General features: G+C 41.0%; 1 protein-coding gene across 1 annotated transcript in view; it reads right to left on the minus strand.

The window, feature by feature from the left end:
- abca2 (ATP-binding cassette, sub-family A (ABC1), member 2) overlaps positions 1–16,799 on the minus strand; it is a 357,455-nt gene that overhangs the window by 527 nt on the left and 340,129 nt on the right. The window contains exons 42-47 of the mRNA XM_072388588.1: positions 16,503–16,606; positions 16,317–16,409; positions 10,891–10,993; positions 2,489–2,626; positions 2,187–2,396; positions 1–1,706 (exon numbers count right to left, since the gene is read on the minus strand). The exon at positions 1–1,706 is cut by the window's left edge and continues 527 nt beyond it. Coding sequence (XP_072244689.1) covers positions 1,671–1,706; positions 2,187–2,396; positions 2,489–2,626; positions 10,891–10,993; positions 16,317–16,409; positions 16,503–16,606 — 684 coding nt within the window. The 3' untranslated portion in view covers positions 1–1,670. The remainder of the gene's footprint in view (positions 1,707–2,186; positions 2,397–2,488; positions 2,627–10,890; positions 10,994–16,316; positions 16,410–16,502; positions 16,607–16,799) is intronic.

Here is a 16,799-nt window from a genome sequence, read left to right on the forward strand (position 1 = left end):
TCGTTCCGCAATGGTGTGTATCTTCAAGAAATTTGAAGATCCATCTCTTCAGAGATTATCTCCTATCCTAGCACTTACCCAGTACTTCCCCATTCCCTCTACTGCACTTCTCTCAATGCCTGCACTCAATCTCTACTCTGTCACCTCTGACAGAGTCGGACTAGTGGGTTCCTTCTATGTAGCTTATCATTAGCTTTGATCCTCATTTGTAAGTCGCTTTGGATAAAAGCATCTGCTAAATGCATAAACAAATCATAAATTAATGTGAATATTTCAATGAATAACATCTCAACAGGATAACATTCTCAGGTAACAAATAAACGGACAATTTTTTAATAAATCACCTCCTCAAGTAGGAAAAAAGCCCATCGGTGCCATTTTAATCACCAAAATTAGGCCTTGGCTGTGAAAAGAGGTGTGAAACAGTAATACATGTTGACAGGACAATTACAACTCAACTATCACAGATCTGATAAGAAGGCTTTTGTTACAGAGAGAGATCTCAAGATATTCAGTGATGTAGGCACTGTTTCTACTGTCTTTATCATAACCCAACATGCCACCCAGCTCCTGGTGCAGTCACCTCCCTACGGTCTTCAGATCTGATAAGAAAGATTTGTTAAAACCCCATGCCAACAAATATTCAGAGAGACAACCATGTTTGCATGACATTTGCACATTTACAGTACTCAAAAATCCATAACACAAAATCATAAAATGTAAAAACTAACCTAGCTCTAACAGTTATTTTGTGGTCTGAGAGTTAATTTTAGTGTCACAGTGATGGACGTACAGACACTGTCAGGATATATGAGCAGAGCTCACTTCAGGGTTTAGACTATTACAGAATAATGCTAATTACTTTCACAGCAGATGGCGTTATTGTTGTCATTATATACAGTTTCTCAGCTTTATACAAGAACTTCTAGTCAACAACATAATGATATGTTAAAAGTCCAAAAGAATAATCATTAGACAGAGATCAAACTTTCAGTGTCAAAGCAAAATAATATATGTGAAGTATCATCAGTGTCTCTGACATCTAAGAAAAGGCCAACTGCTTCTATACCTGTCCATTCCATTCCAAGGTGCATTTTGCTGAATTCCCTATTTTTGTCAAATAAACCACACAAAGATGCTTCAATATCTAAAATAAATCATTCTTTTTGTCACAGAAAAATAGACTACTACATTATCTTCATTGCAGCATGCTCTCAAGCCAGGTTGAATTTGGTACAGTAATAACGGCCTGCTTCGGTTACATGAAAACCTTTAACAGAGAGCACATACTGTGCAACTTGGTCTGAAAATGTGTTCAAAACACATGGTTTTTAACAACAGTTAACATTAGTGGCAAACTTGTGATATACATCAGACAGAAACGCATAAACTCAAAATAAACGCGTATGAAAACATCCTTCAGTCCAGATGCAAGTGTTTTTGCTGCTGTGTCGCTTGCTGCAACCTGGGCTCTGCAGATCGCGCCATCTGGCCAACATCAAGTCAGTCTCTTTCAATAGGGTGTAGAATCTCAACTACTCATTCTGTGCAGTATTTGGTCTTCATTAGAGATCAATTTTGGAGCGCTGTTCATCCTCCAGGCGTCAGAGCTCAGACAAAGAGGATTGGGCCCCCCCCTCCTCGTCTCTCTGCCCTGTAAATGGCTCATTTCAACAGAGAGTGTCGGTGTTGAAGGACAGCTGCACCTATCAACCACAAGCACACAAACATGTAAACAACCTTGAGTATATACATATTTTTTTTGCCTGGTCTTTTGTTGCTGCAGTTGCCTTTTACCCCATAAGGCAGGGATGTCAAACTCCGGTCCTCGAGGGCCGATGTCCTGCAGGTTTTAGATGTTTCCCTGCTTCAACCTGATTCCGATGAAATGGATCCCTTCAAAAGATTAAGTTCTGCACAAGCCTGCTAATGATGCCTTGATCTGGAAGCATCTAAAACCTGCAGGACAGCGGCCCTCGAGGACCGGAGTTTGACATCCCTGCCATAAGGTTTAGCCCCACTCTGTAACATAAAATATTATCTTACACCGTAGCTCACAATATTGTCTCAACTGATAGAAATACTGTATAAAATGTGATTTCTGTTTTCAAAAAAAGTGTTATGAGGGCTGCCACACCTTCACCATTGTGAACGCCACATAAATACCCCAGGTAAGATCCACTCACCCTTTCTTCCTCAAAGCTGATAAGTCCTTCATCATCATCAGTCTCCAGCTCCTCTGACGCCTCACTGATCAGAGCATTAAGCTCAGTGATGGCTGGCCTCGACTTCAGAAGGTTCAAGATGTAGGTGAAGGGGGACTGTCTACCACCTGCGGGCAACATCACCAGCGGCTCCAGGCTGTCGCTCTGCTTTTTGGCAAAGTTAACAAACACCTGGGTAGATAAAACGGTATCTTATCTTATTTACTTATTCTTCCACATTAAAGCTGTGGATGCGGTTAATTCGGTGTTAAAAGTGGACTAACATTGTCCAGAGTGGTTTGACTGACAGAGTAGTCCTCAATGCCCAGAAGCTCTACCACCTGCTCCATCTTACTGAAGACCTGAGCGAGGCAAGTCCACTCAGACTTTAGCTGGTACTGGACCTTGGTGTGGTGACGTTCCTGCAAATATGACATCAGCTTTTTCATATGATATTATGTACATGTGACATTATTGTGGTTATTAACTTGTGTTTCCCTGTTCCAACAGGTATCCTTTGAATGGTGTTATGGTGTTTCCCCCCCTCTTTTCCCTCTTTTCTGTCCTCTCAAACCCCAGCTGGTCGAGGCGGATGGCCACCCTTCCTGGTTCTGGTTCTGCCAGAGGTTTCTTCCTGTTAAAAGGGAGTCGTTCCTTTTCACAGTCGCTTCAGGCTCAGGACGGGAGATTGGACTGAAGACAAGTTTCTGTGCAATCTGTTGGTTTCTTTAACTAGGATATTGTTTTTGAATTGGCTCTATATGAATGAATTGGATTATTCTTTAATTAATTAATTGGATTTCATTGGATTATGATTACAATGACTTGGACTCTAATTGGCTTGAATTGGACTGTATCTTTGAGTACCTTGAGATGACATTTGTTGTGATTTGGCGCTATTTAATACAACTGAACTGAATTGAATGAATATGAATCATCTCATTCATACTTAGGTCTGGGAATGTAACATCATTTTGAATACAACCAGACAGGTACACCACCACAGCAAGTACAGCAGCAGACGAGCTGACGTTTTGCGGTAAGGTGCATTTCATCACTTCCTGTTACCACATTTGTGCCTTGTGGGACTTGCTCTATCACACTCTTGTACAGAACATCTAGCATTCATTTCTGAAGATCTTTGGTGTTTTGGCAAGTTTGTACTCTTTTCTTGGTGTATATAAAGATAAAGTCTGCTAGCTTAGCATGGCTTGCAGCTCTCTCCTTCAATCTCCTGCTTTCACTTGTTCCGTGTGTCAGATGTTTAGCTATCTCTCTGTCTTCTTTAGTGATAATGGTACAAATGTAGTCTTTTGGTAGTTTTAGCTGTCTGAATTGGAAGCTGTCTGAATTGTATTTAGTCTGATAGAAAGATAGCATTAGCAGGCAACATGTTTTTCTCACCATTCGCAGAGTGTAACACCAGAATGGGAGACGGAGGTAAGAGAGAGAGGGAGAGGACGAGGACGCAGAGCTCCTGGAGCAGGCAGGGAGAGGCAGGACGAACACAGCCGCTGCCTCACGAGAAGAGAAGGAGAGAATTGAAGATGATCTCCGTAACATGACGCCGAGTAATTTCTGTCCAGCTAACAAAGCTACTTGGTAGTTTTGGTGCATAAACTCACGTGAATCATTTTTCAACAGTTTTCTACAGGGACACGGAGAAAACGTTACGTGTATAATTTCCATTAGTAACACTGATCTGAATTACCTTTCCAGCAGAAAAGAGGCAACTTCGGCGTCACTTTTAAAGCCTTTCTCCCCCCCATCAGCGACCTCCATTTGGGAAAGGTGACGCCGATATTTACTCGCGTTTTACCCCGTCTTCTGCCTCTAATCCTTTTGGACTCGTCATGTTTTCGTTTCTTTGATGACGACTCGTGGTCTTTAGAGGTTTGTCTTGTAGAACAGTAAGTGTGGTCCGCCATGTCTATTCAGATAACTTCACCAAATTGAAAAACTTCCCAAATATATCCCGACCGCTTCCTCGTCTCCTTCTTCCTCTTCTTGTACAACGTCACATCCGGCTTCTTCGTCTGCAAGGTAGCGGAAAATCGCGCATGCGCCACCCTTTGTCCCTTCTAGGCCACTGTAATCTATATGGTGACGCAAGAGGTGTCCTTCCGGGTCAATTTTATATGAAATACAGTTAAAAACATCCAGGTTAATGCAACAGGGGAGGGAAATAGTGTTCATGTGGGTACCAGCTCATGTAGGAATAAAAGGAAATGAAAAAGCAGACAAAGCTACTAAGAATGCAGTAAAGAAAGAGGTGGTGGAAATGAAAGTACAATTATCAAAAACAGATAAATAAATTATATAAATTACAAAGTGTAGCAGGAGAGGCAGGGTGTTATGGACAGAACAGAAGAGAACAAGTCATTATTAGCAGGATAAGAATAGGACATTGTAAACTGAATGATACACTTAAGATAATGGGGAAACATCCAACTGGGCAGTGTAGCTGTGGGGAGAGGGAGACAGTGGAACATGTGTTGATAGCATGTCCCAGATATGGAAGGGAGAGGGAAATAATGAAGATAGGGCTGCAGAAGGCGGGAATAACAGAATGTAATTTGAAAAATATAGTAGAATCTGCTAAGTCTAAAGAAGGGAGGAGAATAACAATAAGATTCCTGGTAACTACTGGAATAATTAAAAGAATATAGAAAATAAGAAATAGGAAAAAAAAAGAAATTTTGTCCAGTAGATAGCAGCATATTTAACACCAAGGATGCCAGCTGAAAAATCAAAGAAGAAGAAGAAGTCCTTCCGGGTAAAGCTCAATTTCGACTCTTCCAGAACGTCGACTACGTCGACATGATGTCTTCATTGAGCATTCGAAGTTCTGCGTTGAGGGAACACGTTGCTCTGTAATTCACCATGCTGGTAGGGAGGTGTGGCTGTGTGTTTGTGTGGTTTCAGGGGTTATAGCCGAAGCCTTGCTTTTTCTTCTGGTCACAGTTAACAACAGTAAACAATGGCAACCGAGGTGGAGCAGCTGTATTTGCAGTTGGAGCTCATCAATATTGAAGAACAAATGTTTAAATTGCAAATGTTGAAGCACAGGCGACAGAGGGGTTCGCGGGGGTGATCTGTACGACCTGCCGAGGCTGGGAACGGGTGAATTTACAACACTGGTTGTGAATTTACAACCTGGATGAACAAATGCATTTTAGATAATTTCGAATGTCAACGAGCTTCTTCGTTGTATACAGCCATTGAGACCGGAAAAGGGCTGTGATTGGTCTGAGCAGACCAATCACAGCCCTTACGGCCCGCGTCTACTTTTTTGGAGGTGCACGCCAGGCTATGGCAGAGGAGCCATGTCGTTGAAATTACGTTGAAGCATAAACTAAGCCTTTGTGTAGCATAGATACCGCATTCGGGCTTGTCAGGCACGTCAACACGGCCGCCATCTTGGGACGGGGTTTCTGACAGCAGTCAGGCTGTCAGAGCGGGTCTGACAGCTGTGCATCTGGCAAAATGACTTTTGTGCCGCTTACAGATGTTCCCGTGAAAGAAACGCAGAAACGAATAAACTTGGAATAACATTTAGCAAGTAAGAAGTTGTTTTATATTATTTAACTGTTATGAACGTGTTGGATTTGATGCATCTCTTAAGATAACATAAATTAAACTAGCTTATTACTAGCTTATGTCAGGACAAGAAAACAAAAGATGTTTTTGTTAGTAAGACAGCAGTAAGATGATGAAAGTGACATTTGGTAATCAGCCACTGTATATAATTGTGATAAGTAGGCCATGTTATTCCTAAATAATCTATTAAATCAGTTTCATAGCACTAACATAAACGTTAACTGCTAACGTAAGTTATGAACCTGAATTGTAGCTACATTAGCACGGAGAACTGAGCGTGGAGTTGTTTTGTGTAGGTTTCCAAAAGATAAAAGGAGGAGGCAGGCATGGGCAGCAGCACTCATGAGAAGAGGTTTTATCCCAAAGGACCGTTCAGTCGTCTGCAGCTGTCACTTTAAACCAGACTTTGACAGGACTGGACAGTCAACTGTTTAAAGGAAGGAGTCAAACCATCACTTTTTCATTTTCCTGACCATCTTTGCAAAGTTAGTGTCATAACAAATTCTCATATAATCTTAATATTTCACTAACACAACGCAGTGCCCACTAAATGATAATAAAATACACTATTAGAAGTTGTTCCTATTGAATGAACCTTGATATAAACCTTTAAAAACATCAGTGTCACCTTCCTGATATTAAAATGCACAATTCTATTAACATAGAAGACATACTGTTTTTTTTTTTAAACAACGCATGATAGTTATCCTTAAATACCTGAAATCTTTGTCTAAATAATCACATTTCTAATGTATGTATGATATATATATAAAATCGTATAAAAAGGAATCTATGTTTTATCACAAATATGTGACTGAAGTTTATATTAAACCAAACGGCTTGAAAATCAGTTGAAAATTGTTGAGTTGTGGTGATTTTAATGGTTGATAGACCTCTGGCTCGATTGACTAATGCAGTAAGGAGACACGGCTTCCCCCGTCCCAAAATGGCGGCCGCATTGACGTACCGTTCCAATGGACAGCAGCGTCGGAGGCGGCATCTAGTGTATATATCTATGTTTGTGTAGAGCAGCCCAAGATCCATGTAAATAAAAAGGCGAAATCTAAAGTAATGACTATATAGCACTAACAACATAGTTGTATGTATTATATTCAATTTCTGTAAATAAATCACCAAAATTATCACACACTGCTCCTTTTATCAATACTTCATATTGGATTTGATCTATCTTTGAGACAGGCAATGTACCAAAAACTTAAGGTTGCTGTAATTAAACCATTACTTAAAAAAAAAAAAAAACTACTTTTGATCCAGGACTGTTAGCTAATTATAATTTTATATCCAATCTCCCTTTTATGTCTGAAGTTATTGAAAAAATGTTACAGCTCCACTTTGTGATCCGTTACACAGAAATGATCTGTTTGTATTGTTTTAATCAGGATTCAGATCACATCATAGCACAGAAAAAGCACTGGCAAAATCTCCCCTTGGCTTTTGATAGGAGATTTGTGTCTGTGCTTGTCCTGGTGTATAGTACTGCATTTGATACTATTACAGACGCTTGAACATTGGGTTTAACATTAGCCTCATGTTTATGTGATAGATTCAAGTTTGTCCACGTAAATGAAGAATCTTCTTTGCATACCAAAATCAGAGCAATCCACAGGGTTCTGTGCTTGGACTGATTTTTTTTCACCTTGTAAATGCTTCCATTAGATTAAATAGTTTGAAAGCATGGCATCTCAGTTGCTATATGCCAGTCTTATCAGCAGCAAGTCTGTGTAGCTCTCAATTTTGTTCGTTGTTAACATAATTATATGTAATTTTTAGTTTTTATCTAGACATTTTTAATGATCTGCTTTTTACTTACGTTTCATTTCATTTTTATGTTTTGACAATGTGCACTGCTACCAGTAGAGCAGTGTACACAAGACAAGAACTGTTGGAATTGTCAAGGATTGGACGTGGAATTAAATATCCAATTCCAACCGAGCTAAGAAAGCTGTACCGTGGATGCAAACCTGGAGCAAAACTAAAGGCAAAGAGGCACAACAAGAGGTGGAGGTACAAGCCTTTTCTGCCCTCGGTGATTATGGGAAGTGCTAACAAGCTACCAAACAAGTGTGATGAGCTAGAGGCGCTTGTGAAGAACCAACAGCTGCATAAGGAGAGCAGTTTGATCTGTCTGTCTGAGTCCTGGCTGAAGGACAACACACCAGACTCATCTGTGGACATACCCGGCTTCACAGCCATATGAGCAGATCGTGACTGGAGTACGAGCGGTAAGCGGAAAGGCGGGGGTATCATCCTGTTTTTTTTTTTGGTTTTTAAATCAGAGTTGGGTCACTCCCCCCCAATTTCAACCACGTCTCTCTATCCTCCTGCCTTACTGTCTTTGTACAGTATGTACAAAGTAAGTATGTGGACTGTCCAACATGTGGAGAAAGGACATTAGATCTGTTCTATGCTAATGTGAAGGAGGCTTACAGTCTTTATTTTTCACTTTTTAGCAGTGTATCGGGTTCTGTGGCTTAGCATGGCTACCAATTCTCTTCCTCCATCTCCTGCTTTCACTTGCTCCGTGTATCAGATGTTTAGTTACTCCTCTGCCTCCTTTAGTGGTAATGGTACATGTAACAAATGTAGGAAGCTCGGCTCTGCACTGTTGAAAACCACCCAATAGCGAGCCAGGCCCCTTTAGCCAGTGCGGAGTCAACTAGCCTAGTTAGCTCTGTTAGTCGTCCCCGAGCAGATCCCGAGCAGCCGGGACTTAAGAGTGGCTGGGTGACTGTCAGAGAGAGGAGTCATAGTCCTAAAGTCAAGCCCGTGGTTCACCATCAACCTGTCCACGTTTCAAATAGATTTTCCCCACTCAGCAACACACCCGTTGAGGACAAAACCCTGGTAATTGGCAGCTCTATAGTCAGAAACATGGCATTAGCGACACCAGCGACCATAGTCAAATGCATTTTAAATTCTATTTAAAACTGCTGGCTAAGGATAGGCGTAAATACGGTAAAATAGTTATTCACATTGGCAGTAATGACACCCGGTTACGCCAATCGGAGGTCACTAAAAGTAATGTTGCATCGGTGTATAATTTTGCCAAAACAATGTCGGACACCGTAGTTTTCTCTGGACCCCTGCCAAATCTGACCAGTGATGACATGTTTAGCTGTATGTCCTCCTTCAATCGCTGGTTGTCTAGATGGTGTCCAGCAAACAACGTGGGCTACATAGATAATTGGCAATCTTTCTGGAGAAAACCTGGTCTGATGAGGAGAGACGGCATCCATCCCACTTTCGAAGGAGCGGCTCTCATTTCTAGAAATATGGACGAATTTATTAGTATATTAGGATCATGTTAGCATTAATGAATCAACTCCCTCTGACTATTTAAATGTTCACGTTCCTCAAACCACAGGCAGAGGAGGAGGAGTGGCAGCTATCTTCAGATCAGGGTTACTAATCCTTACTAGTCCTAGACCCAAGATTAGTTTTAGCTCTTTTGAATCTCTGGTTCTCAGTTTTTCCCAAAGTGGAAATCACAAAAACCTCTTGTGTTTGTTGTTGTGTATCGTCCACCTGGCCCTTATTCTGAGTTTAATAATAAACATTATTAGACAGCATGGCATAAATTTCCATTGCTGTGCTGATGATACTCAGCTGTACTTATCTATGAAACCAGATGAAACCAATAGGTTGGTCAGACTACAAGCGTGTCTTAAAGACATAAAGACCTGGATGACTCAGAACTCTCTGCTTTTAAATTCAGACAAAACTGAAGTTGTTCTCTTTGGACCTGAGTGCTTCAGGGAGAAATTGTCTAGTTATATAGTTACTCTAGATGGTATTTCCTTGGCTTCTAGTTCTACAGTGAGGAACTTTGGAGTTATTGTTGACCAGAATTGATCATTTGATGCACATATAAAAGGACTAGGACTGCCTTCTTTCACCTTTGTAATATTGCTAAAATCGGGAACATCCTGTCTCAGGGTGATGCAGAGAAACTAGTTCATGCATGTGTTACTTCAAGATTGGACTACTGTAATTCCTTATTATTGGGCTGTCCCACATATTCTCTGAAAAGCCTCCAGCTGATCCAAAATGCTGCAGCCAGAGTTCTGATGAGAACTAACAGGAGAGATCATGTTTCTCCAGTTTTAGCTTCTCTTCATTGGCTCCCTGTTAAATTCAGAATAGAATTTAAGATTCTTCTCCTCACATATAAAGCTCTTAATGACCGAGCTCCATCATATCTTAAAGATCTCATTGTAAGATATTTTCCTAACAGAGCACTTTGCTCCCAAACTGCAGGTTTACTTGTTGTTCCCAGAGTTTCTAAAAGTAGAATGGGAGGTAGAGCCTTCAGTTATCAGGTCCCTCTCTTGTGGAATAAGCTGCCAGTAAATGTCCGGGAAGCAGACACCCTTTCCACTTTTAAGATTAGGCTTAAAACTAAAGCTTATAGTTAGGAATGGCTCAGGTGATTGTGAAACATCCCATAGTTATGCCGCCATAGGCCTAAACTGGTCGAATGATTTCCCATGATGCACTTTTCCTCACTTTGCTCTCTTTTACTCTCCATGTACATATGATATTATTGTCATTAACTTGTGTTTCTCTTTTTCAGCAGGTATCCCTGACCTAGTGTTATGGTGCTAATTGTCCTCTCTGTCCTATCCTCTCAAACCCCAGCTGGTGTAGGCCCGCATTACTGATTTTGCCAGAGGTCTCTTCCTGTTAAAAGGCATTTTTCCTTTCTACTGTCTATGCAATCTGTTCGTTTCCTTAGCGTGGCAACTTTTTTTTAATTGGCTTTGTATGAATTTAACTAATTCGGAATTTAATTAATTTGGTTTGATTGGATTATGATTGTATTAAAGAGATTGTAATTGTCTTGAACTGGAGTGTATCTTTGAAGCGCCTTGAGATGCCATTTGCTGTGATTTGTCACTTTATAAATATAATTGAATAAAATAAAACTGAAATACAGATGTTTCCAGCTAACTGCTGCTTCTTGTGAAATTGAAGTTGATGCAGATACTGATAATTAAAGCAAAGCACGCTATGGCTCTCAGTGAGATGACTGGTTCAAAGGACAGATGGAGCTGATCTATGTTACCTTCAGCACAGCTTCAGGAAAGTTTCTGTTGAAGAATCGTACCACCTCCTTCACATTGGCGCTACTCTTGGTTCTTACTGTTATCATGTAGCCATCCCCAAACCTGGGAATAACAACAGAAACAAGACAGAGGAAGTTCTTCACACTGTTCACTTCAAACAACTCACTTGTAAATTGAGGTATTCAATCATTTTCACAAATTGACAAAAAGTCAGAGTGTGAGAGAGAAACCGCATCTTATGATCTTGAATAACTCCAGTGTTGAAGTCACAGTTTACGCAATAAAAATAGCTGTTTTATTTTACACAGCTACAAACAGTAATACTGAATGAATTTTACATAGATTCATGTTATTTCCTCTTTGTTAATTACCTGGAAAAACACAATTTACATTAGTAAAGAAGTGATAATCAATATGCCAAAGTCATTTTGGAGAATGGTTTATATTTCGTAACAATACAGTAGATTGCTTTAATATTTGGTATACACATCTATGTGATACAATATACTTAAACCGATCAACCACTATACTGAAATCATCAATAGGTAGAGTAAAACTGCTCATCTTTCAGTGTAAAACAAAAAAAATACCTGCATCCAAGTGATCACACTACTAACACAAGTGTCACACAGCTGTGACATATGCCACCTTGATATAATCTTATTTAAGGTAAACACAAGAAAATTTGTGCTAAAAACAAAAATTAAAATGAAAAAATGGACCAGACTCAGTGAATAATCCCTATATAGACCAGTGAGCAGTGCTGGCCAACATGTCATTGGGATCATCAGGTGGAAATCTCCTTTCATCAGTGTTTCTTCTAGTTGGGCCCATGACACCTCCAGGAGGCTAGACAGTGATCACTGGCGTCCCAGAGTCACTCCCCTAATGCCAGCCATCACTGCTCCTCACACCACAACAACCATCTTTTCCTCCAACAACCACAAACTACCCCAGCCCCTCACCAACTGCACACCAGTCATAGCGGGGTGGGGATACAAACCCTGGTTCGGGTAGGGGGTAATAAAAGTATAGAGGATGCCAGAGGTGAAGGCAGGACAAGACACAATAATAGATTCAGCAGACAAATTCACCTAAACAGTGCTACAATCACTAAGAAATGCCAGCAAAAACAAGGCCATACAGGCCAACTTACCTGAAATGGCCACCTGGTTTCAAAAGGCTCACATGGGCCACACCCTCAACTTAAATACATCCTGGATTTCTTCCTTTGTTCTTCCAAGAGTCTGTTTACCCTTAGTGCTCCCCCTGCTGGGCCCCCAGCTACTATTGCTTCTTCTAATCCAAATCCACTGACTGGACTTTACTGCCTCATCTGACACTTCCTTCATTATTTTCCTCACACTCTGTCCACTTACACCCAACTCCCTCAACAGTCAATGTGGTTACATGCGGGGAATGGGATCGGCCATCGATTAATTGCTAAATTACAATAAGATTGAGTTATTCAGCTCATGTAACAAGCTTAATCCAACAAGAAATCGAATCGGATCGAGTTACTTGCGATCGAATTAAGACCCCGGGATAACTCGATCCAATTGCCCACTTAACGTGCCTGGAGACGACAGTGGATAGGATCGAGCGTTCTGAGCATGCTCGAGATTTTTTCCCACGATCGTCACCTGGAAGTCGAAGGAGACGATATTACTGTTGTTGTCGCCACCATCAGAAAGAAACAAACAATGCGATGGAGAATGCGCCATTGTGCATCACCTTTGTGCCATAACCATGCTCATCACAAATGTAGAGGGACGTAGCTTCATCTTGCTCTTCGTTCGCCATCTTTCTCGAATGACTTTGTTTTGTTGTTGTTGGTGGTGAAGACGTCAAACGAAAGTAGCTCTATTAGCGACAGTTTAAATGGGTACAGCGCCACTTATCTACTGTGTCTATTGCATGCTTTGTGCCAGTGATCCGCATTGTAACAAAGGATAATTACCCTTGCTCAGATTGGGAGCATAACCCAACTATAGCTATAATCGACTTAATCTCATCATGTAGACCCACTGAATGATACAACAGACTTTACAACAAATCCTCTTCCTCCTACTTCCACTGGACATAGCCTAACTTTCCATCCTTGCTGCTCTGCTTCTGCCCCCACCTCCACATACCTTTGATGTCATTAGCTCAGCCGTTGCCTGGCTACAAACACAACATCCCAATGCATTTCTAGTGATTTCAACCAAGTCTCCCTCTCCCTCCTCACAATTCCAACCTTTCAATAGTTTATCAACTGCTTCACTGCAAAAAATGAAAAAGTTGGATTTATTTTATGCAAATTTAAAAGATGCACACAGTTCCAATACTGTGCCTTTACTAAAAAAATCACAACACAACGATATACCCCTTGTTAAATGGCATAGACTGGAATGCACACTGTTAACCACATGGAGATGATATCAGTGCCACAACAGATTACACTAACTTCTATGGGGAGAATATTATTCTCACAAGGACAATTAGGTGTTTCCCCTATAGCAAACCTGGGATCACCAGTGACCTGAAAAAGCTGCTGTACATAAAAAAGATAGCTTTAGGGGAGGGAGACAGGGAGCTATTGACAACTGTTCAAGAACAGCTAAAAAAAACATTTCAAGGAGCAAAGAGGGGTACAGAAAAAAAGCAAGAAAGCAACCTGCTGCAGAACAATGTGAGAGATGTGTGGTCAAGGATGAACAAGATCTTAGGCTTTGAGGTGAAAGATGATCAGACTGATGGAAACCTGGACAGAGCCAGTGAGCTGAACTTATATTTCAATAGGTTCAGCTCTCCTCTCTCCTCCCCTGCCTCCAGCAACAAAGACCTACCTGTACCCACATCGTCCCTGTCACACCTCCATAATGTTAACCTCCACCTCAGTCATGGATCTTGAGACGACCTCACCAACATCTCCCACCACTTCAGGACACACTAAGACCTCCTCTGCCTCCCTCTCCAGTCTGTCTGTCTCCAGCAGTCAGTTGAATAAGCTGCAAGAGAGACTGACCCAGAACAGGGCTGTAGGTTCAGATGGTGTCAGCCTCAGGGTTCTGAAGGCCTATGCCTTAAACTTTAGCCTTTCAAGAAATCCATTGTTGTGGGAGGCATCCTGCGTTGTTCTAGTACCTAAAAAATCTCATGCATCTACTCTTAAGTGACTACAGACCAATATCCCACATCATAAAAGTTATGGAGAGACTGTTATCTGCTCATCTAAATAGGCAAGTTACCATTTTTCAGGACCCACTAAAGTATGCTTATCATCCTGGGGTTGCTGTTGAAGATCTATCAGCTTCGATGAGCCCACTCTAATCTGGACAAAGCAGACAGCATAGTGAAGATCATGTTCTTTGATTTCTTCAGTGCTTTTGATACAATTCAGCCAGCACTGTTACAGAAATACACCTGTATTTCTGTATTGCCTCCACAATCATGTGGATTATTGACTGCCTGACAAACAGTCCAAAGTTTTTGAGACTGAAGGATTGTGTGCCTGGTTTTCCCGACAGAGCACTTAGCTCTCAGACTGCAGGTTTACTTGTGGTTCCTAGAGTTTCTAAAAGTAGAATGGGAGGCAGAGCTTTTGGTTATCAGGCCCCTCTCTTGTGGAACCAGCTGCAGATGTGCGTGAGGGAACCAGACATCCTCTCTACCTTTAAGTTTAGGTTTAAAACTAGTCTAAAACTTTTTTGATAAAGCTTATAGTTAAGGAGGGCTCACGTGACCCTGAAACATCCCACAGTTATGCTGCTATAGGGCTAGACCTCTGGGGGACCTTCCACTCACTTCTCCTCACTCTGCTCTCTTTACTCTCCACTCTTTATTAAACTGAATTTAAGTGAGTTGAATGATTGATGATTGTTTGAAAAAAAGGTAGAAAAAAATCCATCCATTGCCATCTGCTTATCCGAGGTTGGGTCGCAGAGGCAACAGGTTCAGGTGTGAAACTCAGACATCTCTCTCCTCAGGACTCTTGGGGGACCCCAAGGTGTTCCCTGGCCAGAAGGGATATTTAATCCCTCAAACTAGTCCTGGGTTTACCGGGGCCTTCTCCCAGTAGGATGTGCCCGGAAAAACCTCCAAAGGGAGGCGACCAGGAAGCATCCTAACCAGATGCCCGAACCACCTCAGCTGACTCCTTTTGATGCGGAGAAGCAGTGGCTCTACTCCGAATTCCCTCCAGATGGGCAAGGGTGAGGACACCCTATCTTTATAGCTGAGCCCAGCCACCCTCTGAAGGAAGCCTATTTCACCCACTTGTATCTGCGATCTTGTTCTTTCAGTCACTACCCAGATCTCGTGATCACAGGTGAGGGTTGGAACAACAATGGACCAGTAAATTGAAAGTTACACCTTCCAGTTTAGCTCCCTATTTACCAAAACAGGGCAGAACAGTGCCCTCATTACAGCTAAAGTAGCCCCAATCTGTCTGTCCATCTCTCGCTCTAACCTGCCATCACTCGTGAACAAGATACCTAGATACTTTAAAAAGAATAACTGCAACAATATGATTTCCCTAAATGCAACAAATTAAGTACTTTGTAATTTTATGTCATTTAATTTCATAAAAAAAGTGCAGACCATTCACAACCCCAACATGGCAATAGCTCTCCTTCACTAAAGCAGCCTATCCAAGCATGACAGCAGTAGGGCCAGTAAAAACATTAGAAAACACTCAAAAAACACAAGAAAAAGCAAGAAACCAATCTGATCACAATTGATGACATCTGTCAGAAACAAGCCCAATCCATGGACCCCAACCAAGAAGGATGAAATGATTAATAGCTGTCCTGGTACCTGACACTCCAGAATACCTCCGGATTTTCTTTGCCCATGTCCTGACTGGTCAGAGCTGTTGTGGGGGCAACTTATTCAATATTAGGCGGGTAATAATGTTATGACTGATCATTGTGTATTGATTTAAATGTGGCTTAAATATGTTTCCTGATTAATTAAAATAAAACTGTGATCTTCTGAATTTGGAGGTTTTTCATACAAATTATTTAATTCATATACATTTCTTAATAAACTGGATTATTTATCAATGAATGGAAATGTGAGACTGTGACTCCTGAAAATATTGTTGAAGAATCAGTTGGAGAAAATGCATCTCACCTTGATGGAAGTTATTGGCACCACAGAAATTCAATGATGTTAAAGAGTGAAGCTCAACCTTTCCCTATTGCTTCAAGCAAAATGTCAGGTATCAACATTGGAAACTTCCAAGTTTACCAGATACATCAAAAAAGTTTTCAAGGAAATATCATACCATTTATATTAGTATTTACATTGTCAAAAGGAACAACTACAGAAATAATGTATCTTCCAAAAAATTTTAACATGTGCATAAACAATGGAAAAAAGATTGCAAAAGGGATGCAGAGTGGATCATTAAATTAAAAATATGGTGAAGTCCTCTGACCTGTTCTTTAAGTGCTGGATGCTGCCCAGGCATTTAAACCTTCCATTCACCATAATTCCCAGTCTAGTGCACAACGCCTCACACTCCTCCATGCTGTGAAGAACACCATTATATTATACACTGAACATAATAAATAGTATTGAAGAAAGAAATTAGAGTGCGCATATATAGACAGGGATGTCACACCTGTGTGATGTCAGCACTACAGAACGTCCAGTCTTGATTATGTCCAGGATTAAATTCCAAAGGAATCTGCGGGCCTTTGGATCCATACCAGTGGTGGGCTCATCCTGCAAAATATAGAATACAGGTTTGAAACCTTAAGGTAACCCACAGTTTTGTGTCCAACATATATCTGTAACTTGAGGAATCCAATGCTAGAATTATTGATTTTGTAGTTTAGCTACTCAAGGAGGCCCTAAAAAGGGGGAGAAGACCCAGTAAACCTTTTGGGTCTCTGCTATTGGTTTAAAAAACACAGAC

Source organism: Leuresthes tenuis, unplaced genomic scaffold (genome assembly GCF_036924035.1).
Source record: "Leuresthes tenuis unplaced genomic scaffold, fLeuTen1.0.hap1 SCAF_6, whole genome shotgun sequence".
Lineage (NCBI taxonomy): Eukaryota > Metazoa > Chordata > Actinopteri > Atheriniformes > Atherinopsidae > Leuresthes > Leuresthes tenuis.